The following is a 25,309-nucleotide window of genomic DNA, read 5'->3' as shown; positions in this document are numbered from 1 at the left end:
TAAGACCACTTTTGCGAGTCACTGCCAAATGACCCTATTTCGGTTCCTCTATTTTGTTGACCCAAGTCATCCAACCCATCTAAAAGGTGATTTTAGGATGATAACAAGTAAATCGTTCTCATTTAAGATTGGTAAAAAATGTTAAGTCTAGTTCGATGACTTGATCCAATCAATTCGTAAACTATATGTTCAATTGTTATAATACGTGATTTGTGACAACTAAGTTATAGACCTGACGTGGTTCTTCTTACCACAATTTCACTTATAACTTCAAATGAGTTAAATAATTAATTAAACTCTTAAAAGTTCAAATAGCTAAGTTTTGTGCAAATGAGTACTCCATACTAGATTCAAATACTGAAATCAGAAGTTTTAAATGCAGTACAAAATAACCTAAATGCATAATGTAATTAAATGTGCTAAAGACCATATTACCCTTTTTATAATCTTTCATCTTAACATGATTCACATTTTAATAAACGAATAAAGTACTCCTTCCTAAACAATCACATTCTCACTTTTAAAATTTCACCTTATAACTTTTAAATATGATAGTTAAAAGTTAAGAGGGGTAATTTGGGAAGCTGAAATTTATCACCCAAAATCCCCTTTTACTTTGTCCCTTGATTAATAATATGCATTAGCTCACTTGTCCTCAAAAAAAAAAAAAAAAAAAGAAGGATTTTGGTTAACAAAATTAGCTACCCAATTTTACTCTGGCTCAAATCCATTTTTAGGGCATGTTCTCATACGTTCAGCTCAGTTCAGCTCCTAATTTCCTTCTCTTATAAAATTTTTATTTCAATTTAACTCAGTTCAGTTCAGCTGAGTTCGGTCTATGAGAACAGGCCCTTACTCTTGCTTCCAATCCAATTATTAGAAGAAGCCAAAGAGGATTTTGGTAGTTGATAGGGATACATACAAGTATTTATTGTTTTGTTAGCACAAGTGTTGGATCAATCCTTTCATCCGTTGTCTGAACTAGGAATACCAACTACAATTATTTTTGCTAAGGCTCATTGCAGGCCCTACCTCCATGTCCTCTCTCAAAACATCTCTATTATGAACTAAAGTATACATATAGCAAGGTTTGTAATATCTGGTATACTTTCAAACATCTTTAGTTGTTAGAGAATGTCTTTTCTAACTGGTTAGGATATAGTAAGGGTGAAATATCTTAAATTATCTTATTGAGAAAAGTGTAGTTAAGTTACGTGTATTTAAACTTGAGTGAAGCACACGATCAACAATTTGCTGGTTTAATTTCTTACATACTTGGATATGCTTTTGTCAAACAAAATGATGCAACTTCAACATTTGCTGAAAAACAAGCAAGTCTAATGACATTTTACAAGAAAAATCAAAGATATTTGTTATTTCTTACAGTAGCAAACCACTGTGACTATCTACAACACAAAATACAAATGCAGTCATATCATATGCATAATTTCATACCATACATTATACAATTTCTATACAAAAAAAATGAAATAACTAAGATCAAAGAAATTACATAAACTAACAATATCAAAAAAAAAAAAAAACAACTAAAAGTTAGCTTCTTCCTTCATCACAAAACAAACACAAAAAGAAGTCATCCTCTTTTGGTTTGATCATCAAAAATTACCATGCATAACCCATCATCATAAGCCTAAATTCATCAAAATTAACAAACCCATCTCCATCTTTATCAACCCCTTTAATCATAAGATTACATTCCTTAATACTACAATTAGCAAAACCTAACCTCTTTAACACATGATGCAACTCCTTAGCTGAAATTAAACCATTCTTATCACAATCAAATACAAGAAATGCATCCATTAGATCATCCTCTTCAAACCCACCACCACCACCATCATCATGATCTTCGTCGACAAACACATCATTTTCACCATCAACAACATCATGATCATGATCGCGATGATCATTCATCATGAAAACATTCATGTACTCATTCAAATCAACATAACCATCACCATTAGCATCCAAATGTTTCAACATGGTAGCAACTTCATCACCTACTTTAGACTTATCATGCCCAAAACACAAGAGAAATTCTCTTAATTCATGAGGAGATATCTTACCATCACCATTTGCATCAATAAATTTGAACACTAGCTCTAATTGTCTACTCATTTTCATGCTTGCAAATGATGCTTTCATACCATCAAACCCATTAAATCCCCTGTTCTTGGACTTACTCTTGCATACTTCCATAAACTTTTTGAGGATTTTGTGTTGGTAAACAAGGGCTTTCATCGATTTTCGTGTCGAAATCAAGGAAGTTTTGATAGATTTCAGCATGATTATACAAGAATTAAGGAGGGTTTTAGTAAAGAAGATATTTTTATTTTTGGGTGTTTGAGGAAAGTTGGGAGTTTTAATAGGAGATGACAACTTATATATACAATACACATTGGATTAATTTAAATAAATGATATAAAAAGTGGTAATAATATGATAAGATGCTTACTAAGACTTAGGATATACATGTGAAAATTCCATGTGCTGTGCTTTATAATTAGTCTGTGTTCTAAAATAATACCAAATGATTTCAAAGATAAGTATGACCCACCATTGGAATAATCCAGATTCTAGAAAAGGTCAGCCACTTTAAAATCTAGTAATAGTTTTGTTCTTGGATCCTCTGTTGTAATCAAATTGTCTTTCATAAGAAAGGAAATGCAGTACATTCAATGATTTTTCATGATTATTTGTATCTATTTCCAATTATTGTACTAGTATGATTGGGTTTTGTAATTCTACCATTAGGTGGGAAATTCAACTTTTTTAAAAAAAATATATGAAACTACACATGTTATCGACTTATCGTCAACCAAATAAATTAATAGCTTGGTGGCCGGTGGCCGGTGCGTGGCTGGTGTGGTAGTGCCTAGTACCTATCATACTGTAAATGATCATGATAGATAGATAACCATAGATACTTACCCGTCCTTACGTTAAAGTAACTTCTTATATTATGTCCAAACTTATTTTAACTTGTTTTTCAGATAAAAGTTAAATTCAATTATATATAATAATCGTACAACTTGGCACGCACATTAATAAAAGAACAAAAGATTTTGTTGATTGATGGACAATTTATACAAGGGAAAATTTGACTTGAGTCTGTCTCATTCACAGCCTATTCTGTGTATATGGACTACGGAGTACTATGATAAACATCCAGGCAAAGTTGGCTGAACATACAACATACAAAGTTGGCTGAACAACGATCCAAATTCATATTGATGATTTTTATTATGTTATTATATGCAGATTTGTATTCCCTTCTTATTCTTCTCTTCCCAAATAATGTTCCTACTGTATTCAACAACTTGTTAATCATTGAAGTTTAGAAAGAAGTGCAAATTATGATTAAATTGTGTATGAGATTTTATGCTTTTGAGCTTCATTATTGGACAATTTTTTGATCCCGGCAGTTGACAAAAGACTAAGAACCTTACCAACAATTTTGCAGCATATCTAGTTATTTACCATATTTTTCATAAACAATGGTGCAGATTTCGTAATCTGTCTTGGATATGATATTGTATTGGCATAAATTTCATCCAAAAAATAACGAGTAAATGTTTGAAAAGTTAAGCTAATTATATTTTTCAGCCATAAAAAATGGAAAGTTGCCAAAACCTGTGACTGCTCATTGAAAAAAAATATTTTTTACACTGAATGTATGCAAAAAAAAAAAAATTAAGTGACTAAAAAATCATACAACAAAGCTCCCGATGTAAGCCTGTAATCTTAATCTATGAAACCTGATGCCATCCCATACCTTTAGTTATATATCACATGAAGTATGGAAGCAACTGGAAACATAGATTGGCCATACTAACTATGATATAGTAGCTAAATAAACTACAATATTGACCTCAGAGCTAGAAATATTCTGAAGCAAAGATGACAACAAAATCGTAACTGCAGCACCTTGGTGAAGTTATATAATACAGCTAACTCTGCTGGAGGAAACCCAGAAATGATCAACAGGATCGCAGCAGCAGGGGGCCAACTGACACATTAAGCATTTCACTCAAGGCTACCTGGACATCCTTAGAACCATGTTCACAGCTGATCAAAGTGGAAAGCAGAGGGAAGAACCGTGCTAGGTTCCTCTCAAATGAAGTTTCTGCCAAACTACATATAGCCTGCAGAGTGGTCACGATAAGAGGTGCCCGTCCAGCCAACTCTCTACGTCTTCGAGAGCCCAAGGGTATTTTCCAATGGGCCCCACTACCAGTAGAAGGCTCAATTTCTTGCCCAGACGAAGCCTCAATGTAGTATTGAAGAACCTCTCGGCAGAGATTGACAAGGTAGGATTCTATTTCCTCCTCATTGAAGTCTGCAGGTCTATCAAGCACAAGATTTTGCAGGAGTGTGAGGCACATTTGATAAGACTCGTTTTCAAGGCGTAAAAGTGGAGGATCTTGCATTTGGGTAATGGATCCAATCTCCAGCAGCTTGGAGCACAGATTTGCATCACAGTTTATCTTATGTGCATGTGATGCCACTGCCCGCAAAGCATCAAAAAGTATACTAACATTTTTCGCTGAAATATGTGTCCTATACAACATGTAGATCTCCATGGCAGCCTGCAAATTTAAACAAGGCATGGTTTCAAAATTCTGCAATCAACATAATAGAAATTGGTCCAAGATTTGCCACGTGCCTAGCGTTAACAATTATTTCTATGTACTCATTATTTAAGAACATGCAACAGGACATTCAAGCATTTATACCTGGATCAACAAGAGCTGGACAGCACAACGGCATTTGACATCAGACACAGCAGCATAAAATTGCTGCGTTCTTAAGCTCTCTGAATCATAATCATGTGTGCCAGTACCGGTAGTTTCAGCAAGATCTTGTCCACCACCAGATTCTTCGATATTCCTAACTGAACTATCCCCGTTCAAGATAAAGGAAAAATCAGGAAGGGTGGATAAGGCTGCTTCTTTCAATGAAGAGACCACTTCAAGCCATTTGTCATCCGAGAAGAGATCTCCAGAATTGCTTATCAATCGAACGTATGCAGCAATACCAATGCCAGCAAGGCTCTGGTGAGGTCGCTTAATGAAGCTCACTAACAGCATCAGAACTTTCTTTAAAAGGGGATGAACAGTAGAGTAGAACTTGACAAAAAGGTCCACAATTAGTTCAAGAGACAATGTACAAGTCTCATACAGCCATGAATCTTGATCAAATTCAGCTATCTCGCCATCACCGCCCTCTCCAAATGAGTTTTCTGTGGATGGGTCAATGGCTTGACGAACATAATCGAATATACGAAACAAGACCGATTCGAACACTCGCTCCCACAAAGGAAGCGAAAAGTGTTGGCCATGGTTACGTAGAGTGTCGAACAAAATCTGCAACGCACTTTTTCTGATTTCTGGTCTTGGATCAAAACTGAGTTCTGATAGGCCTACAAAGGAGAATGGAATAATCAACTTCCTAAACATACTCCACCATTATTATCACTAAGAACTGCAGCATGTAATACAGAATACTCTACGGACAAAATGAAACATAAGAAAGTTTAATTAGACAAACTCCAACTCTATATATAATTTTATTTTATGTTTTTTTAGAAACAACTCTATATATAATTGAGAATATAGGTAGAGGGACATCTTAAGTATAAAAATCAATGAATTCAATGGTCAGTTGTAAAATTGCTCACAGATTCATTTTTTCGGTTATAATGTTTCAAACTTTACAATACACATCTTTAAAGTATGAAATAGGTGTTAAACAAACATAATAATACAACTCTATATGCTAAGCTGTAAACATGTATCTTACCAGCCAACAATGGGAACCAGAAATACAGATGGTCAACCTTGTCACCCAACTCTCCATTTTCCATCTTTCCATCTTTCACTGTTTGCGATACGGATGGAGAGACATCCAAAGCTTCCTTATCCTTATCTTTGCCTGAAGAGCCAAGATCTCCCTCAGCAAGCTTCTCTGCACAGTAGCGCAGGAAGCCAATGGCACTGAGACTGATATCCTTGTTAAATCTGCTATTAGTAAAGGCAACAAGGCAATTTACACAATCTGTAAAAGTACTGGACTCTGTCTCAGTAATGTACGGGAAGTAGTCTCGAACAATCTTCTCCATAATCTCAAATGCTAACAGAACAATGTTTTTGTGATCATCATATGCTGCTGTGGTAAAAACCTACACATAAAAACGACAAATAAGTCAACAAATCACACACAACAATTTTCTGAAACAATAACAGAATCTCCAAATCTTAAGAAGCAGGACTGTCTGTAACTTCTCTCTGGGGGTAGGGCATGGGAGTGACGTATCAGATGAATCAAACCATAAGCAACAGGATTTCCCTATCAACTACTGTGATTCTTTTCACCAAATAATAATTCTTTTTCGCATCACCAATTAAAAAAATTAATCCATTTCATTTAAGCTAGGGGATATCACAATACTAAACAAAAGATACTGGGAAACAATTGATGGGAAGATTGTTGTATACTTGTTTGTAGATTAATAAAATAGTTGTTATTTAATCAAGAAAATGTATTGGGAGCCTTTCAGCCATCATAAATCCCTAGATAAAAATAAATGGTTGAAAAGGAAAAGCAAGCCATGGAAGGAAAGATCTGTGACCACCAACAATGTTTAAATACTTTTACACGCCCAACTTCTGATCAATTCTCAGTTCTGCCACACATGTGTAGTCAAAGAGAGAAATTCCAAGATAAAACATGAAGCGACGATGATATTTGGGCAATGCAGGAGGCTGTTTTTATCACTATCAATTAAAAACGCTCCCAATTCTTGTTAATTTAGGTAGAGCAACCCGAAGAACTGGGCAGAGATATACAAATGAGGCAGTATAGGAAGTGATGATCCACAGCAGACTGAATCTCCAGAACATGGATCATCATTAGTCATATTGCTGAAAAAAGAGTAGACAATATGAGCAAATATAATAGATGAAGCAGATACCATGAACATGCTCTTCCATCCAGACTTCACATTGTTTACTCGAGATAGCACCATCTGAGACACACATCTGATGATTAATTCTCTAATCTCAACAGCACTACTCCTCCGCATCACAATGACAAAGGGCTTCATAAACTCATTTTGAAAATTATAATTAGCTAATTCTTCCCGATCCAAAAACTTCATTGATAATTGGCGCAAAGAATCCATAGCAAAAATTGCAATTGAAAGATTTTCAGAACATCCAATGGTTACAAAGAAGTCAGAAAGCACATTCCAAATGCTTGACCAAACAAGCCTAATGCGGTTCATGTTGTAGTGCCTGTTTTCAAGATTCAGAACAAATTAAAGTATTAGACATCATAAAGATCAAAAGGAATTACGATAGCAATGTCACGGGATGCTTACGCAATCTCAACAATTTTTGTCAAGCTAAAGACTCGTGGATCAGAGGCAGATCGTAATTCCTCCATTGAGACCTTGCAGAGTGCCTTGACAAAATCAATTATTCCTTCACTATTTAGCTTTTGACTTCGAGTGAATATACGATTCATTTCACTGCTTCCAACTTGTTCAAGCATGTTCAAATTAGAGACTAAATTATTCATCTGTTCTGATGTAACAGAAGTGTTTCCACCAATACTAGCACTGTCATATGAGCCTCTTCTCACAGCGGCTGCAGCATATTGAATTTTTCCAGCACCTTTTTTCTTTAAAAGTGGAAGAATATTGGACTTGGCTTGTTTTGACTTATCTTGATCAGTTTGAGGAGCACCAAAGAAAGCTGCATCAGGGGGAGCACCTTCACCAAGCAGATGCAAATGCTCAAAACGGGAAACACATGTCAAAATATGCTCCCAGGCATCTTGCAAGTAATTGCCATCTTCATCTGCAATTGTAACTATTGCCTGTGAAGCAGAAAGGAAGCACATTATCAGTGAGAAACCAAAATCTCCTCCCAAGGGAAAATTTAGGGCAAAATATGCACTAAAATACAAAGAAAAGTAAAAAATCCAATTCCTTTTAACCTCTTACAGTCACACTACCAATAGGAGCTAAAATAAACAGTAGCGGGAAACCAATTAGAAGCAACTATTAGCTGGGCACCTCATTTTATTCTTTCTCAACGATTGTGAGCAAGAACAACAAAGAGAGTATTCACAAATATAAGGAAAATTAACCATAGTTCCCCCTTGTGGCAGATAAGGAGTCAAGGATTATTCGAGCTAGTTTGAAGAATAATACTATACAGACATGCAAAAACATATACTACGTAGTATATATAAATGAGGATGGTAAAAGGGAAAATCCAATCGAGGAAAAAATTCTTTATATAGCATGCGGTATAATACTGGTCAATAGTCTGCATACTTTGATTCATATAACAAGGCCCTCCAATCTCCAAAATGATAAAGGGGTCTTACATAAGCAGTCATACATCAATTGCAGTCAGCAGAGAAGCTGTTTCAATTAGATCCTTAACAAGAAATGTGATCAAAACACCTAATACTTCACAAAAGTTATTAATTAGAAATATGGTATTCAATCCAAAGCTCATTCACTCAATAATTGAAACGTCACAGTATCTAGTCAGTGATGCAAGTATGTATACGTCAGTAATTGTATGGTTTGGTTGTTTTGTAAATAATTAAATATTTATTTTTTACACAAAAAGAATGCTAAACTTTTTCAAGTGATTGACACAGCCACACGGGAACCTAAGAAAGTAACTAACCTTGATAGCATATATATTTTTCTGTTTGATTTCAGCCGGAGAGTGTAGAGAAGTAAACTTGGCAAGTGACGTCACAAAAGCATCCCTATGAGTTTTCATGGACATCACTGATGTAACGTGGATAGCATAGCGGAAACCGTCAAGGCACAAGGTTATAATTTCTTCATCATCACTTTGATCAAGTGGAACACTGAAAGCAGCTAGCATAGGAGCCCAGCAAGCTTCAATCATGAATCTGAGGATTACGACATCTGTTGCAGCGTAATAAGCTGACCTGCAAATGGCTAAATAATGTAAATAACTAAAACCAATCAACAACCTTACATACATAACAAACTTTACTTTTGTCAAGAGCCTACCAAGAACAGATACTGATACAATGAACAAGAAATCCTAAGCCAAGTGTATCATTAAAAATGATTAAAGAAGGCCCAGAGGCCCCAGACAGAGAAAAACAAGTAGGCAGCTATAATTAAAATAAAAATAAAAAATTAAGAACAAATCATCACATTGTTTATCCACACAAGACACAACAGAGAATAGGTTGCATACCATTCAACATGAACTATGAAACATGGGCTCCCCTTCTTTGGTTTGTGAAAGAGAATAAGTTCACATTCAATACCATTATTTTCTCCCTTTTCCCTTCTTTGAGCAACAGCTTGCTAAAATTCTAATCATCAAAGCACATGGGAATCGAAAATATTCTAATTACTAGCAAGAGTCTAAGCCATTTTAAAAGTTGCCATAAGATAATTCCCCTCTTGAAGACAATTTTAGCCTACAACAACGGTAGTGCTGCACAATGTGGATAAGGTAAATAAGCTCAAAAAGAACTTTCAAGAAAGAGTGTATCTCAAACTGTCACCAACACTATTTACATCAAATCTCATGAACTAAGACCTCAACAAGAAAGGCGTTATTACAGAGGCGATGATGATTGGACTCGAGTATCAACTTGATTATCTCAAAACTTGAAGCAAAATATATAATGAGGGAGCAATATATATAAAGCAAGAACGAGACACTTACTCGGACTTGCGAGCTTTTTCTTTAAATTGTTCTTGCATATGCCTTATTAAGTCATCACTAGACTCCATGTAATTTTCATCTCGCTTACGGATCACAATATTCAAGATATTGTCCAAGCCTAAGATTCTGTTGGAATTTAAAGACTGCTTTTGCAAAGAAGCTAGATCTTCTTCTTTCAACTTAATCTCATTTTTGGTTATTCGTTCATACAAGGATCTCATGTAATCCTCAGGAAGATCTTTTCCATCATCAATACCACGATTGTTCCTGATGAAATCTTCAGCAGACATCTGCATAATTAGAAATACAATGAAAAGAGGACTAAGTGGAAGCTAACTTCAAACATCAGATGAGTTTCAAATGGAAAAGAAGTTCACATACTATACCTTATTCTTAACCATAGGATTGTGGGCATCAGTGTTGAGCATTATAACTGAATAAGCAAGGACATATGCTGTGTCTGCACTCGAGAATGCCTTAGGATTACATTTACAGTAACGTTCGGCAAACTTCTCCATGATCCGATCAATCTTCTGGGCCTCACCAGGCAACCTGAAGCCTTGCAAGAAGACCCTTATTGACTCATCAAGCGCCTTGCCTTGGAAATCAAAGGAATCGACATATGCATGCATCACTTTCAATGACATATCTTCTCTTTCGCCAAGATAATCACCAATTAAAGTCTTGTTCAGATCAGAAGCATCTTTCAGAAATGCTGCTATTTCCTCCGGAGAATTGCCCACCTTATTAGCACTAATAAGGAACTCAATTCCCTTTTTCGGTTTCCTATTAAAAAGAGATATACCTTCCTGCCATATATTATACATTAGCATAAACAAAAGCACTGCAAAGAAAATAAAGGCTTAACTTTAGATGCAGTACTTTTAAGGAAAAGTTTTCATCACAAATAGGTGAAATAGAAATGGTAATACAAGATGAATTTTAACAAAAAATACAGTCCTTATAGTCATATGATTGGTTTTTTAGTCAAATCGGTTATTAAAGAGAGAATGCAGAGTTCCATAGTTCATCCGGCAAATACAGTGTGCATGGCAATTTCTCATAGTATACCTGAAGTTCCAGCTTGTATGCTCGGCGCTGCTCAATTGTCTGCACATCAGAAACATCATTTGAAGACTCAGAAAGACTATCAGATCCTTCAAGAGGCTCATCCCCATGGCCATTTACCATGTGAGGACTACCAGCTTCAGGACTGCTATCTGCTGGTTCGTATTTTTTTGCTGAATGAGGATCTGGGATGCGTAATTGATGGTTCATCCAGTTCCCCATTGATTTTAAGACAGCAACCAAGCACTTCATCGCTTCAAATTTCAGTGTCTCTTCTTGTGGTGGCAACAATGTAGTGGATAAGCCAGGTGGGACACCTTGAGCTGTTTTAAGAAGGCCATTGACCATTCTGCAACAATAAGGCAATAAATTACTAGATTGCCTCTTAACAGCAATATAATCAAGACACTTTTCTCTATGGATCAGTATCAAATTCAAGAAGGGAGGAGATTTTCCCAGAATGATAAGATCCAAAGGATTTTTCTACAACTACATACTCCCTCCATTCCCAAAAGTCCTTCCCATTTTGATTATGTGCGTTTGCCAATGCACGACTTTGACCATAAATATCATTAGTTGCACATTAGAAAAAAAAAATGTAAGAATTGAATATTACTCCCTCCGTTTCATAATGTTTTTTACGTTTGGAATTATGCGCAGTTATTAAGAAATTATGTAAAGTTGAGGTATGTTGGAATATTTCAATGATTGAAAGTACAATTTTATTGAAAAATACAATGTTGAGCATGTGGGGTGAAGAAATTAGAGGAGAGAGGAGAGATAAAGTAATAATAAGTGTTGAAAAACTATTAAAATAGTACAAAAGGTACAATAGCACATGAAAAATTAAGGACTTTTGAGTATAAAAATTGTAAAACAAGGGTAATTTTGTCCAAAATTTATGACTAAAATAGGAAAGATACTAAATGTAAAGAATAAAAAGGAACACCCTAAATGGAAACGTAAAAAACATTTAGGAACGGAGGGAGTAGTAAACTACTCATTAAGACAAATCGTATAAGATACAACTTGACTATGTTATGTTGTATATATAAAGAGTAATTGTGAAGATTCTATCATTTTATGAATAGTGTCAAGATTACAAATGAGAAGAAAATAAAGGAACAAAGGTGTACCTCTCAAATATATTAGATGAGTTGACATCGCAATCATAGTTGATGAATATGTCCACCAAGATCTGAGAATCTTCGCACAGTTTTTCTAGAAAACGCAGTACTATCATCTTTTGCTGAAAATTTGGCTGAGTAACATTTTCTAAAACTCTTAGAACTATCATAGGGAAAAAAACTCCAATCTCAGCCTTCAGCCCAGCTCTAAACCTGGCTACCAAACTCATGAAGATGGAGCATGAAAGCTGGAAAACAATCATGAGAGTTGAAGCGCTGTTCTTAAGCAATGATAAACACAGATATTGCTTGATAGCACCCAAAAATCTGCGTCAAAAAAAACAGAAATAACAAATATGAAAAGAGATATAGCATATATGAGTAAAGTAAAACACCATACATTAGAAGAATATAAGCTTCAGAAAATATAAGAGAGCAAACATCAATGAGACACAGGTAGATGATCACCAAGTAGTAAATTTGACCTAGGCCTAAAATGTGGAGAGGATATAAAAACAATGAAATAGAATATAGGAAAAGACGTTCACATGGGTAACAGTTTTAGAGCAAGAAACTTGCAAAAGAATAAATTTGCAAAACCTGGAAGAAGAATGAAAGATTTTACAGTAACCACAGCTCCAAACACAGATCCTGATGACTATGCAGCAATCCAAACCCCCACAATGCACAAGTAACAATACCCTTGGTGAAATATGGCAAATTTGCAATGTACACCAAGAAGTGATTGCTCAAACTCTCAGAACGAAGAGAGTTAACTGTTTTAGTCCAACATTTATTTCCACTTAAACAGAAATGATGCATGTGATATTTCAGAAGATTCATACCATCATAGTTTAAAACGAAAGCTGTGAGCATCACCAATGAGGAAAATTACAAAACCACTGGTCAGTGGTCAGACTGGTCACTGAATCATGGTAAGGACTGAGGACAGCTGACAGGTAAAAGCATTTAAGGTTTGTTTGGATAAAGAATGGGAAAGAAAAGAAAGGGGGGGGGGGGGGGGGGGGGAGTAGAAGGGGAGGGAGTACAAGAGAAAGGGAGGGGAGGAAAGAAAGGTGAGTTTTCCTTCCAAATCTCTCCATTGTTGGAGAGATCAATTTTTTAAAATTTAAACCCTCAATTTCTCTCCCCTCCAATTCCCTTTCTTCCTCATTTGTTACCCAAATGAAAGATAATTTATCCCTACATTTCCCTTCCCTTCCATTTCCTTCAATCCAAACAAAGTGCTAAGAAAATAACTCTGCAAACTTCCAAAGTTTGAAATAAATATTATGCAAGTTAAAATGCTTGTCGGATTTAGTGCTCAGAAACTAACTCATTTTAAAAAAATGTAAAACTTGAAACTACTAAAACAACATTTTTGATGTATAGTTATAGCACAAAGGATAAGAGCTTAATATTTGCAATATAAAAAGGAAAATAAAACAAAGCCTTCAGCCACTTGAAACAGCCAACCCAAAAAATACAAGTGGCAATTCACTGGTGTTGCCAACTATCATATCAAAATTCGGGGAAGAATAAGAAAAAGATGTAGCTTTGAAGTAATGCCTTTCTCTAATCCTTTAGGTGTGTAAACTTTGAAGTAAGAAAACGTGCTCGAAATAGATGATGTTCTTGCCAAGAGTTAGGCCCTATTCAGCAATTAGTAGATTGGAGTTTATATAAGAATCATTGCAGAAGGATGTAAGAAATGCTCAATTAGCAGTTTGATGTTTTAGTTTAGACTTAGTAAATGAACACAAGTACATGTACATTCTGTTTAACACAGTAGTACAAAATACAATCAATATTCAAAGGATTAACTAGGCATTTCGGTTTTACACCAAAAAACTACAATCATTTATGATCCTGTTACGGGCCCTATTTGGCAAACAGCGGATAGCAAGTTGCCAGGAGCATATTTAATAACACACATTGCAGAGAGAAAGAGATAACTGATTTGATGAGCAGTAGAAATTACAGTCATAGATACCATGTTTTGCAAAAATTTTTGGTAAATAACAGTTCTCTATTGGCAGTTTTTTATAACATTTAAAATATAGAATAAAAACATACGTACAGACAAAAACAAAAATTTGTTGTGTTGATAGATGTACTGCTTGTTTGTAATAAATTAGATTTCAATATTTTATTTAAGTAAAGCAATTCTACTCCTCAATATGCTACTCTTAATAGCATATAGGATCGGGAAAAATGTGATTTAAGCCCATTCAACCGTAAAACATACACCACCACAAATTATTCATTGGTCAAATCTACTATTTGGGGTCGAATGATACCCTACTATAGTACTCTACTATAAACCTTAAACCAAGTGCCTTCATTGGCTGAATCTATAAGAATCAGCATAATGGAGATCTGTATATTCAGTCTCACCTATTTCATTCCCCCCACCATACTCTTTTTAAAACACCCTCCTATACATCAACTAGCCAATGGATTGGTGACGTTTATAATATCTCTATCATTGTCATTCTTGTAGGTAGGACTATGCAGAGACACCATCGATCCCTTTGGGTCTTTGCAATTCTTAATTATTTCAATCAAATTTTTAAAGTATGGCAGAGCTTTTGAAAAAGTAGGAAGACCTTCTTTCTTCAATTCATGAAAAGAGGTGGACCAATGACAGAGAGCAAATGGCAGGCCAAAAGCCCAAAATAGTACCAAGCCATGTGGGAATAGAGAAATCTTCATGGAGTTTCTTAACCTGCCTAGGATGGTGTCATGATAGGAACAGCAACACTAAAACATTCACATGGAAGCACACTGCACACAGGATTCAACCCTATAGAACCAAAACTGCTTATATACTAGGACACTAGGTAGATGGCTTAGATCCAATATACAATAATAACTCTGCTAAAAATAAAAAATAAATAAATAAAAAAAAACACTTAAACATCTGATAGCACAAACTATATCCTCAAAAATCAGTAGCCCGTTAACTTCAAAGCTAACCACTAAACTGTCGAAGCAGCCTTCCTAGGTTACGTTTTTTTCACCTGAAACCCCTTTACGGTGTAGTTGTGAATTGGACTTGGTAACCCTTACCTTAAGTATATAAACCTTATACTGAACTAACTTTATTAGAACTTGTTTTTCCAAAACCTTAATTCTTTAGACTGAAAGGAACCAAGCCGCACTTGGGATATTCAAGAAATTAATACATGAAATCACCACTAGTCCTATAGAGGAGCTCCTATTGACCATGAACCATTATATTCCAGCCTGAACAACTCTTAAATAACAGATATTCAAAATAACAGAGTAAATAAATAAAAAGTAAAAATAAAAATAAAAAATTCGCTCCGCCGCCAACCAGCAATTATTCCAAAACCATACATCATCTAGGTCTCAGGTCCTGGACTTAAAGAAAGGAGCTAAAAGGAAATAAATAATCTAAGGAGTTGCCTATATGGTTATCAAATCAAGTGAAAGTTTCAGCTTACAAGTCCTGCACGATGAAATGTCGCCTATATATGTGAGTTTTTGTTCTTAAATGAGTTGACATGGGTATGCTCGAGATCATCTATCAAATCTATACGACCTTCAGCTGTGGTGTTAGCAGTATACAAGGATATACCAAATCTACACTCCCTTTGGCATTGAATACATTGCCTTCCCAAATTTCAGGTGAGACAGCATGCAATTCAGCCACCCCAAAATCCAATGACTGTTATAATAAATCCACTATGAACATGAAAATAATGTATCTAAGTTTCAACTAAAGAACAGTTCTATAGCACAATGCGTGTGTAATAGTTGCATCTACTCATCACCGAGTCATAAGCTTCAGGGCATTAAACATCATTCTATTTTCTTTTTTAAGTGCAATGTATAGCATCTCAATCAAATTGGAGAAGGAACCAAATTGAGAATGTTACCTGTCACTGGTCCTAAAAACTGTGCCAGCATTCTCCAGCAAAATCTTAAGCAACTCTAGAGCAACAATTTTACCCCTCATAAGCTGAGGGTCCGACATTGCCTCTTTGGGAGGTGTCTTCATTGACAGCTTACATAGAGCTCGAAACACCAAGAATGCATCCCTCCTCAATTTATTTCCAATCTGAACTTCCAGATCATCATCCCTCTCCAAGATCCCAGCAGCCCCTTCCACGGTCTCCCCATCCGCTAACTCCCCTTTCCTTCCTTCCAACGCGGTCTTATACATACTAATCTCCCAATACTTAGCATCCAACATATCCTTGTCCGTAGAGTCCAACAGATCAGCAGGATTCGTTCCCTCCACCGTGGCATTCACCTTCGTCTCAAATGCTCCATCATGAACCGCCCCACCATTGCCACCACCACCCTTATCACCACCTACATTCACTGTATGCAAAACCCCATCAATGTCCTGAATTATCCTAGTAATAAACCCCTGAACCTGCTGAGTAACCCCAGGATCGGCATCCGATTTCTCAGCCGGTTCCATGAGCTCAGCAACTACAATCGGCTGAACAGGAACCGACGACGAATCAGCCTCCATTCTCCTAAAAACGATCACAAGCATCTGAATCAACGACGCTTTCGATGTCGTCTGATTCACCACATTCTTACTTCCTAAATAAATATCATAACAAGTCCTAACAATTTGCAACAAACAATCCCCATGAATCCTAAGACTAGTCGAAGTAACAGCAGAAAGCAAAGTTTTCAACACAACAAGTTCCATATTCTCATCATTACTATTAACCTCAATACACTTACAAACCGAGTCAATAACTCGGGAAAGCAACTTCGACTCGGGATTCGACCCAGTTGAATCTGCCTCACCTCGAAGATACCCATGTGAGATTAGCTTCTGTAAACAAGAGATTCCAGCATCTGCGATCTTAGGGTTCGAAGACGAAGCAGCGTTGATGAAAGGAGAGAGAATGAGCTCGGAATCTTCTAGAGAATACTCGTGGGTCCCACTATCGACAACCGGACCAGCTGTAACAATGGCGGAAGACGGCGATTCAGGAGAAGAGGAGAGAGAATGAAGTCGAGAGGAATTGAGCTTCTCGAGGAGAGATTTGCACTCATGAACAAGCTTCGAATTCTTCCGCCATGAACCATTTTTGATGATCTTCTCAAGAGAAGGCACCAGCACTTGTTTCAGCCGGGAATCGGCTTCCGAAGAAGCCATTCCCGATTAATCGTCGAGATCTGGGTGAAAATGGAGATAGAATTTGGGAATTAGGGTTCAATTTTCCGGCAATTGATCGGGAAATTGGTGATCGGAGGAGAGAGAAATTGGGAAATTTTTGGGGAATTTTTAGATCGAGAAATTTGAAGGATTTTGTTTGATTTTTTGTTTGTGCTTATTAGTGAGTGAGGAAGTGGCTCAGTTAAAAGTCATACCCAATTTTTTGGATGAATTTTTATTTCAAATTTTTTTTTTTTTGGGTGAATTTGTTTTGTTTGTGAATCACTCAAAGGAAAATAATTAAAGTTACATCTCACAATAATTAAAGATTTAAAGGGTTTTTTTTTTTTCTAATCAAATTTGGGGATTAATTCTCTCTCTTCCACATGGAATTGGAGATTTTTTAAAAGAAACAATTGAAATGATGAATCAAGAAAAACTTTTAAAATTGTGAGAATCATGCATCTTTGTTGGCATTGGATAAATGATAGCTTGGGAAGTTTGACTAATAGGTTGGAAACATGAAGTTTTGCAACCAATTACATTATCTACTATTTTTAATTTTGATTGAGATAATTTAACAACTAGTAATGTGTGTAATATGTGTAGTTGATATATCAAAGGTTTTTTTGATAGATTTAGCAAAATTAATAAACCTATATTTATAAAATTAATCCAAAGTAAACTACTAAATGCGATAGACAAATTATATCTATCAACACCACTAAGATGATATGGAGACAATGGAGTATTATCCTTTTCTCACTTTTTCACTTATCAGTTGTCACAACCAATACTATCGAAGCTCACCCAATGGCCACATATATCAACACCGCATTACCTATGTTTCTAGTAATCATCCACTCTCGTGTCAGCCCAACTATCACACCCCGAACAACCCATGGAAACATACAACAAATTTTAAACTAGCTTTAGCCAAAAAAAAAAAAACGGTTTGATTATGTATGCGTTAGAGAGATAATGAGTAGAATGCATGAATTGAGGACAATATTAATTTGTAAGTGAATCCACTAAGGAGAAATGTGATGGTGCTATTGCATAGAAGCTACATTTTGGTTGCTGAAACATACCAATACATAGTGTGGATATAAGTGCTTTAGTATATTATTAGAGTATGAAATTGTGACAATAGGGTATCTGTGTCATAGTTCTGGCTATGGAAAAGGTGTACATGAAGGTACAATATACGAAGTATATTATACGAGTATAGCTCAAATTGCCTTAGCCTAAAGAAAATTTGAGACCTGGACATATTTTGTTAGTCAAATATTGGATCGAAGCAAACTCGAATTTAGATACGGTGTAATATTTAATGAATTTGGACAAGTTGATGGGGTTGGGTCAAAGTCAAAACAACGTGCATTATCTGGCGTTCTTTTATGCTAAATAAATATCATAATTACATATTTATTTTGTTAACTATTTATTAATTTAGTTTGATATTTTGGTGAAGGTACTATTTAAATATATTATTATTCAAATAATACATATGTGTTGGTGTATCTAATACAATATTGCATACAAACCATCACACATATATGAAGCTCGAACATGTGATTACTTTGCAACAAAATTTGAATTCTTATAAATAAATTCAAATACAAATCCAAAAAAAAAAAAAAAAATTATTAGAATACAAGGTAAATCCATAACGACTTTCAACATTGAATAAAACATAAGTTTTAGTATTAGGTAACTATTCAAACTATTAACGTTCAAATTGAACATCCACGCATACGAAAGATGTCATGTATAATCTTAACAACTGTTGATAGATTTCATAAACACTTTTAAAGATGGTGGCCTGATCACCCCACCATAAACTTTAGGGTTTTGTAGTTTTTCAAATTCATAATTAGTTAATTATCCCTCTTTTGCACATTGGCCTTCTATTTGAGAGTGATGGATAGCTCAAGTGGTTAGAGCTTCCCTCCCGATTCCAGGAGATCCTCGGATAGATTCTCACCCCCGCCCTTGTGGCTCTCTAAACACCAAAAACATTGGCCTTCTATTTCGATCATTGTTTAATTTTATTAGAGCTAAAGATGAAAGTAGCAAGGATCCATTTTTCTAATAGTCAGTAAATTTTGTTAAGAATTAACCCTTTAAAAGCATGAAACTAATAAGGCAAAGCAAATTTTTAAAACAAATTAGGAGGCAACATAAAAAGTACTGAATTTTCTGTTAAACCTATATGTAATTAAAGAAAATTTAATTTTTTTTTTCTAGAGTTTATATAACATAAAATTCCAATTAAGGCAAGATAAAAGATAAATAGGAAAAAAAAATAAAATAATAGTAACAATAATAATTACGACAAAGGGCAAATCAGTTATCCAAATTGTACTGATATAAACCCAAATTCCCTAATCTGAACCATTTTAAAACGGTTTCGGGTCAAGTACTTGATGTTAAATTGGAGTCAAATTATCTCATTTAGACATGGATGATGAAGGTGATGGATCATGCATGTGCCCATAACTTGGTGATCCATGTCTATGAAGGAACTCACGTGCCACTGCTTGTAGATCACCTCCTCCAATGTTAGATGATGGCCCAATATTTGGGCCTCTTTCACCTGATCCATATGAGCGTTGATCCATTGGGCCTCGCTGTTGTTGCTGTTGTTGTTGCTGCTGCATGGCCCATAATGGTTGGACCATTGGGTCAAATAGTGAGGATAGGTCATAGGTGGCGGGCACGGTGGATGCTGATGGAAGGTCGGCGATTGATAGTTGTGGTGGCGGCATTAGTGGCTGTGGCGGCGGAGGTGGTGGTGTTGGTACTTCTAGGTGTGCCAGATGTGCTTGTAAGTATGAGAGCTCGGCTTGTAAATTCACAACCTTGGAGTAAGAAAACATGTTTAAATTTTTTTAGTACAACTTAATTAACTAACATAATTCAATAGAGAAACTATCATAAGCATGTTAATGTGATACTTTTATACTTCCATCCTTCAAAATAGTAAATCATACGGAGAACCACTTTCATCAATAATCAATAACTTAATACTAAAAGCGAAATCAGTGATGACACATGTCATTCACTGGTTAAAAATTTTCCCTCCACTTTTATCTTTCCTTTTTTCATGAAAAATATTTATAGCTTATAATAATATTTACTTTCCATATTGGCGATAATATTTTTCCATACGCACTCAAACGGAATTTTTTATATGTATATATTTTACAGTAATTATTTTTCTATTATTTTAGTATATAATTGTTATATTAATGTTGTAATTTAATATGTAATTTATTAAAATCCGTGCATTGCACGGGACTTTAACTAGTTCTATAATATAGTAAATCACATTCCTTCCATTTTTTTTTACGAAAAAATCTTTCATAAAAACAATTAAATAGTGAAAGAAAAATGAGATGAAATGATTTCAAACATCACCTACTCATTCTTTACTGATATAGACGTATAAAATAATGATTCCGAGAAATTCGAGAATAGTAAACTGTCACTCATATTATAAATATATTACTATTAGAATTACGGGGATTGTATTTTCTTTGCCACCAAGGGTCAAGACACCATGACATTCAGATCAATTTCAAAAGAGTTAATATATTCTCCACAAAGAATAAATTTATATTCAAGGTTTATGAAGATTGTATATATGAGACTAACGTGTAAGAAGATAACTCTAAAGCACATATTAAAATTGATGTTGGATAACTAATTTAGACAAGGAGTTATGTATGTACATACTATTTCTTAATATATTCAAGAGAATCTTAATATAAACTCTAGATCGAGTATGCTTCCAAGTTAATCATATGATTACATGTTTTGTTTTCAATCTCTTTCTCAGCTACTTTGCGGAAAATCTATACAAATTATCTTAACTTGAATGCATAAATACGCTAACATGGTACTTCGATTCCATAAACATATGGATCATCGATCCACCTCTTCTTGAAAACATTAAAAAGTAGCACATAGAAAAAAGCAACATGTATGCAAATCATACAATCAAAAAACCATATTATAAGTATAAAATTAATCTTGAAAAAATCCGATTAAAACTATTTAGCAAATAATTTATAAACTACATGCGTATTATTTTCTTGAGAAAAAAGAATTTAAAATCATTTGTATTGTATTGAGTTTAACAACACTTATTTTTATCTTTCGTATTTTTGTTTAAGTAATTGTGCGTTCTTTTTACCTAATCTTCATTTGTTAGACTTGATTAGCTCTTTTATTTACACATGATTGAAACTGATCAAACTTGATTAAAACCGATTAGCCTGAATTATGATTTTTTAATGTGATCAAAATGCATCCTAATTTGTGTGTTTTTTCCACATTCAATGAGTAATGGACTCAATAGGTAGAATAAGTATTTTTCATGCTTATTGGTCCCAAATCTATCAAATCTTTATAATTTTACAAAATCAACTATATTAGTATTACAAAATTATGATGGATTATTTTTATAAATTCAAGGTAACTACTTACCTTAGTGAATACTCAAGACCAAGAAAAATGTGGGAAGAAAATTTTCAATTAGAAGTCAAAATGACACATAATGTCCCTACAAACTTAGCCATTGATGAAGCATGTGGGGGATTGGTAAGCCAACATACATAAAAAATGGTGATATATAAATTAAATTAATTAACAAGGGTAAAGTTAACTCTTTTTCTAGCAAAATTAATTTAGAAAATAAATTCATAAATCATCCTTTTTTTCAAAAAGAAAATACTTAAATCATCCTAATAAAGAAAAAAAGAAGAAAAATAAACAAAATAAAAATAAAGGAGAAACCGACCAATTCCTTATTACCTGCTAAATTCACGTAGCACAAAAAAATTGGCTAACCAACCTTTAACACCACAATACCAGACAAATATTACTAATGCTAGCTGCAGTTTTCGATCCTCCAAACATACTATTTTTCTTTGTTTTATGGCAATCCAAATGTATCCTCAATTTCAGTAACGCAGTTGAATACTTGTTTCCCCTAACCACAATCATTATTATTCCCTCTCTCTATCCCCGGCCCTAAGTTTGTACTAAATTTTTTTTTCCGTAATTATATAACAATGTTACTCTCTCACTATACTACATACTCGTAGATCATGAAATGAGCTGAGGCGTTTTTATAATTAAAAACAGAAGAGATTATACACATTTCTTAAATGGTATAGTACATTGTATGAATTTCTCTAATTGGAACAATATTGATGATTACAAAAAAAATTCTCTTTGTAGAAAGTTTAAATTAGTGGGGCAACCAATTTGACAAGTAATATTGTTTACATATCTAAATTGTGAATTTTTTGGAGGTACATGAACAATGTAGCTTAGTAGTGTTAGATTGTTCTTTCCCTCTTTGGTTAAGTCATTAATTAATGATTTTCTTAATTGTCAATGTTAACTAGAACTTGTATACTAACATTGAATATAATTTCAACTATAGCTAGGTTGCTTAGAAGTTACTTAGTGTAGTTTATTCTTCATTTAATAATGGCACTATATAAGACACCTTAATGCTTAATTGATATGAAATTAATATAATAAGATATACCATATTATTGGTCTTATCCTTGAGTGCATTTTGCCTAATAATTCAATTATGTTTATATATGTTCTAAATCTATATATAGATGTATCCTATATATAAGAGAGAATTAGATCAATTGCATTTAATTCGATTATATGTATTAGATGAAACTGTACAAAAATGTGACCTGTATGTCATCTATATGAACAAGGACAATGGACTCAATTTTAATTATTCAATGAATGATTATAAAAAAATAAAAAAAAAAAATTTAAAAAGAAAAAAGTCAGTAAGCATCTTAATTAATTATGATAAATTAAATCTTGATTACATGATTTTCTTTTGGAGGAAAATTTCATGCGTATATAATTAAAAAATTTTGATTTTTTTTATTCTAGAAAAATAGGAATTAAAATGAATCTTTTAAACATAAATTCACCTGTTGATTTTAATAAAATTTGAACAAACTAGTTGGTTAAATGTGAATACCACATATTCTTTTGGTAACTGAACATTATTACATGCAATAGACAACTGTTATCTTTATTCGCTACAAATCAATTACACAAGAAAATGATGCAATTAAACTGATTACTAGTCATACCTCACGAGACTTTACCATTTAAACGGATCATTATATTAATTAATACAAGTATGTACACAAATCAAATGCTTGTACATTAAATTTAATTCAAAAGTGATAGAGCTTCATGAAAATGAGTTTTGAACAACTTAACCCATCAAAAAAAAAAAAAAAAAAAAAAACAAGGACAAAGCCACCAAGATACAAGTCATACAAACACACCATAATTCATCAAAAACACAACTTGAATTTCAATTCCACAAAGTTTAAATTTATTTAAATTTTGAGGATATAATTAATTAATTCATTAAAATAATTAATAAAATGGTACCTGTTGTTGAAGAGCAAAGATATGAGCAACACAACCATAAACGGGGTCACGAAGCCTAGCTTGAGCCTCATAACAAATGGTAACAACAGCATCAAGCCTTTTATGCACAGGAATATGTAACAACAATTTTGACACATTACTTGCTCCAAACACCTTGTGCACCGCTGCAAAATGAGCAGCCCCTTGTTCCGAATCGAAATACGGGGCGAATATGCACCCTACCACACATTTCCTACGCAAGAATTTGCAAGCACCACACGGTCCGCCACCACCACCACCTCCTCCTCCACTCCCTCCTCCTCCCCCTCCCCCTCCCCCTCCGCTACTACTACTCCCAGGGTTTGCACAACTCATTGTAACAATCACTTCAATTCAATTCAATTCAGTACAGATCAATATCAAAAGCGACCTTTTTTTTTTTTTTTTTTTTTTAACTAGGGTTCGTACATAAATTTTATTTTTTGTTGGTGAATGAATTAAGAAGAGGGTTGATATAAGAGAAGAAGAAGAAGGGTGTATGTAAAAGTAGGTGAGTGTTTTATTGGGTTGGTTGTTTTTTTAGGGATGAATAATGATGTTTTTTTTTTTTTTTTTCTCTCACTAAATTTTTTGTAAATATTTTTTTTTGGGGTTGAGAGAAATGAAATGTTTAAGTAGAGGAAGAAGAAGAGGAAGAAGGAGGAGGACAAATCTTTAAAGCCACGCGAAAAAGCAAAGACACATTTTAGCTGCTTACGTGAAGCAAACATGAGATAAGTCCTAGCTTAGTTTAACCCAAAGCACCGCACTTTACATTACATGCTTTTTTTATTTTTATTTTTTTGGTTTTCTCTCTCTTATTTTGAGTTTATGTCTCTCTCAAAGTCCCTTTTATTTATAATTGCACCTTCTTAAACTCGTGGTGATTTTTATTTATGTTGTATATGTGTGATACATGAGGTATTTTCGTTACTGTAAATCTGTAATACCATGTGACAGTGTTATATATCTGGTTGGTTGTTTATAACTGGTTTTAACTCACGAGAAATTCTTTTTGTTTTTCAATTCCTATCAGTTGAGATCTACACAATTTTGTCATTTTTGATATCAGTTGTATTATGTATGGCTCTAATCGGTAATCCATTAATTGTTAGGCTACATTTATTTTTAATGTGTTTGAATAATTAGTGTTGTTTGGGATGAATTCATCATGAAAAAAAAATTAGGAATTTACTAATTGAGAAGCTTTTGAAAACATGGAGCTACATCAATATATCTTTAATTATTTTGATAAGTTTAGTGACTCAAATAATACTTTTTCTTTCAAAAAAAATACGTAGTAACAAATTACTTGAATTTATTGGATTTATCGCTTACCAATGTAATAATGTATAAATATTAAAGAATGAAAAAACACGGGTTTACAGTCCAAATAGCTCATGCAATCAGCTAACTTCTCAATTTCAGTAGCCAACTTTTACCATTACATCTAACTTGCTAGTTTCATCTCTTTATAACTAATTTCGTCAAAGAGAGCATGTAACAGTTATAGGAAATGTTCTATGATGTCATGAAGTAAACCTTTAGCTTTTAAATTTTATTGTTTTAGTCTTTTAGACTATAGTTTGTTAGCAAAGACTGTTACTAGTACTCCGTATTCATTCACATTTATTTGTTTATTTATTTATTTTTTTTTAAAAAAAAATTATTCAATGGTTTTTCAAAGAAAAGTATGGAATAGGGAGAATGTGGAACGTGTCCTTTAG

General features: G+C 34.1%; 3 protein-coding genes across 3 annotated transcripts; all 3 read right to left on the bottom strand.

The window, feature by feature from the left end:
* Nucleotides 1–1,332: 1,332 nt before the first annotated feature.
* LOC145638493 (putative calcium-binding protein CML18) lies at nucleotides 1,333–2,458 on the bottom strand. Its single transcript, XM_081689470.1, has one exon. The coding sequence runs from the start codon at nucleotides 2,305–2,307 to the stop codon at nucleotides 1,624–1,626; it is 684 nt and encodes a 227-aa protein (XP_081545596.1). The 5' UTR covers nucleotides 2,308–2,458; the 3' UTR covers nucleotides 1,333–1,623.
* A 1,186-nt stretch (nucleotides 2,459–3,644) lies between these two features.
* LOC145639499 (brefeldin A-inhibited guanine nucleotide-exchange protein 2-like) lies at nucleotides 3,645–17,349 on the bottom strand. The gene is made up of 11 exons (XM_081690754.1): nucleotides 15,862–17,349; nucleotides 11,966–12,283; nucleotides 10,833–11,178; nucleotides 10,148–10,570; nucleotides 9,762–10,051; nucleotides 8,730–9,003; nucleotides 7,403–7,902; nucleotides 6,995–7,316; nucleotides 5,824–6,202; nucleotides 4,758–5,443; nucleotides 3,645–4,610 (listed from the first exon to the last, which is right to left on the bottom strand). Exons 1-11 carry the CDS (start codon nucleotides 17,106–17,108, stop codon nucleotides 4,002–4,004), a joined length of 5,394 nt encoding a protein of 1,797 aa, XP_081546880.1. The 5' UTR covers nucleotides 17,109–17,349; the 3' UTR covers nucleotides 3,645–4,001.
* A 1,895-nt stretch (nucleotides 17,350–19,244) lies between these two features.
* LOC145638492 (LOB domain-containing protein 30-like) lies at nucleotides 19,245–24,144 on the bottom strand. Its single transcript, XM_081689469.1, has 2 exons — nucleotides 23,565–24,144; nucleotides 19,245–19,972 (listed from the first exon to the last, which is right to left on the bottom strand). The coding sequence occupies exons 1-2, from the start codon at nucleotides 23,916–23,918 to the stop codon at nucleotides 19,562–19,564; spliced, it is 765 nt and encodes a 254-aa protein (XP_081545595.1). The 5' UTR covers nucleotides 23,919–24,144; the 3' UTR covers nucleotides 19,245–19,561.
* Nucleotides 24,145–25,309: the final 1,165 nt, after the last annotated feature.

This window comes from Chenopodium album, chromosome 7, assembly GCF_948465745.1.
Source record: "Chenopodium album chromosome 7, dcCheAlbu1.1, whole genome shotgun sequence".
NCBI lineage: Eukaryota > Viridiplantae > Streptophyta > Magnoliopsida > Caryophyllales > Amaranthaceae > Chenopodium > Chenopodium album.
This window is presented reverse-complemented; position numbering and strand designations above follow the sequence as displayed.

Excerpts from the sequence above, each read along its gene's own strand:
- LOC145639499 (XM_081690754.1), bottom strand. The coding sequence starts at position 17,108 with ATGGCTTCTTCGGAAGCCGATTCCCGGCTGAAACAAGTGCTGGTGCCT. Across the intron at positions 11,179-11,965 it reads TCATCTAATATATTTGAGAG|AATGGTCAATGGCCTTCTTA; the intron begins GTACACCTTTGT and ends TTATTGTTGCAG. Across the intron at positions 10,571-10,832 it reads CATACAAGCTGGAACTTCAG|GAAGGTATATCTCTTTTTAA; the intron begins GTATACTATGAG and ends AATATATGGCAG.
- LOC145638493 (XM_081689470.1), bottom strand. The coding sequence starts at position 2,307 with ATGCTGAAATCTATCAAAACTTCCTTGATTTCGACACGAAAATCGATG.
- LOC145638492 (XM_081689469.1), bottom strand. The coding sequence starts at position 23,918 with ATGAGTTGTGCAAACCCTGGGAGTAGTAGTAGCGGAGGGGGAGGGGGA. Across the intron at positions 19,973-23,564 it reads TCTTTGCTCTTCAACAACAG|GTTGTGAATTTACAAGCCGA; the intron begins GTACCATTTTAT and ends TCTTACTCCAAG.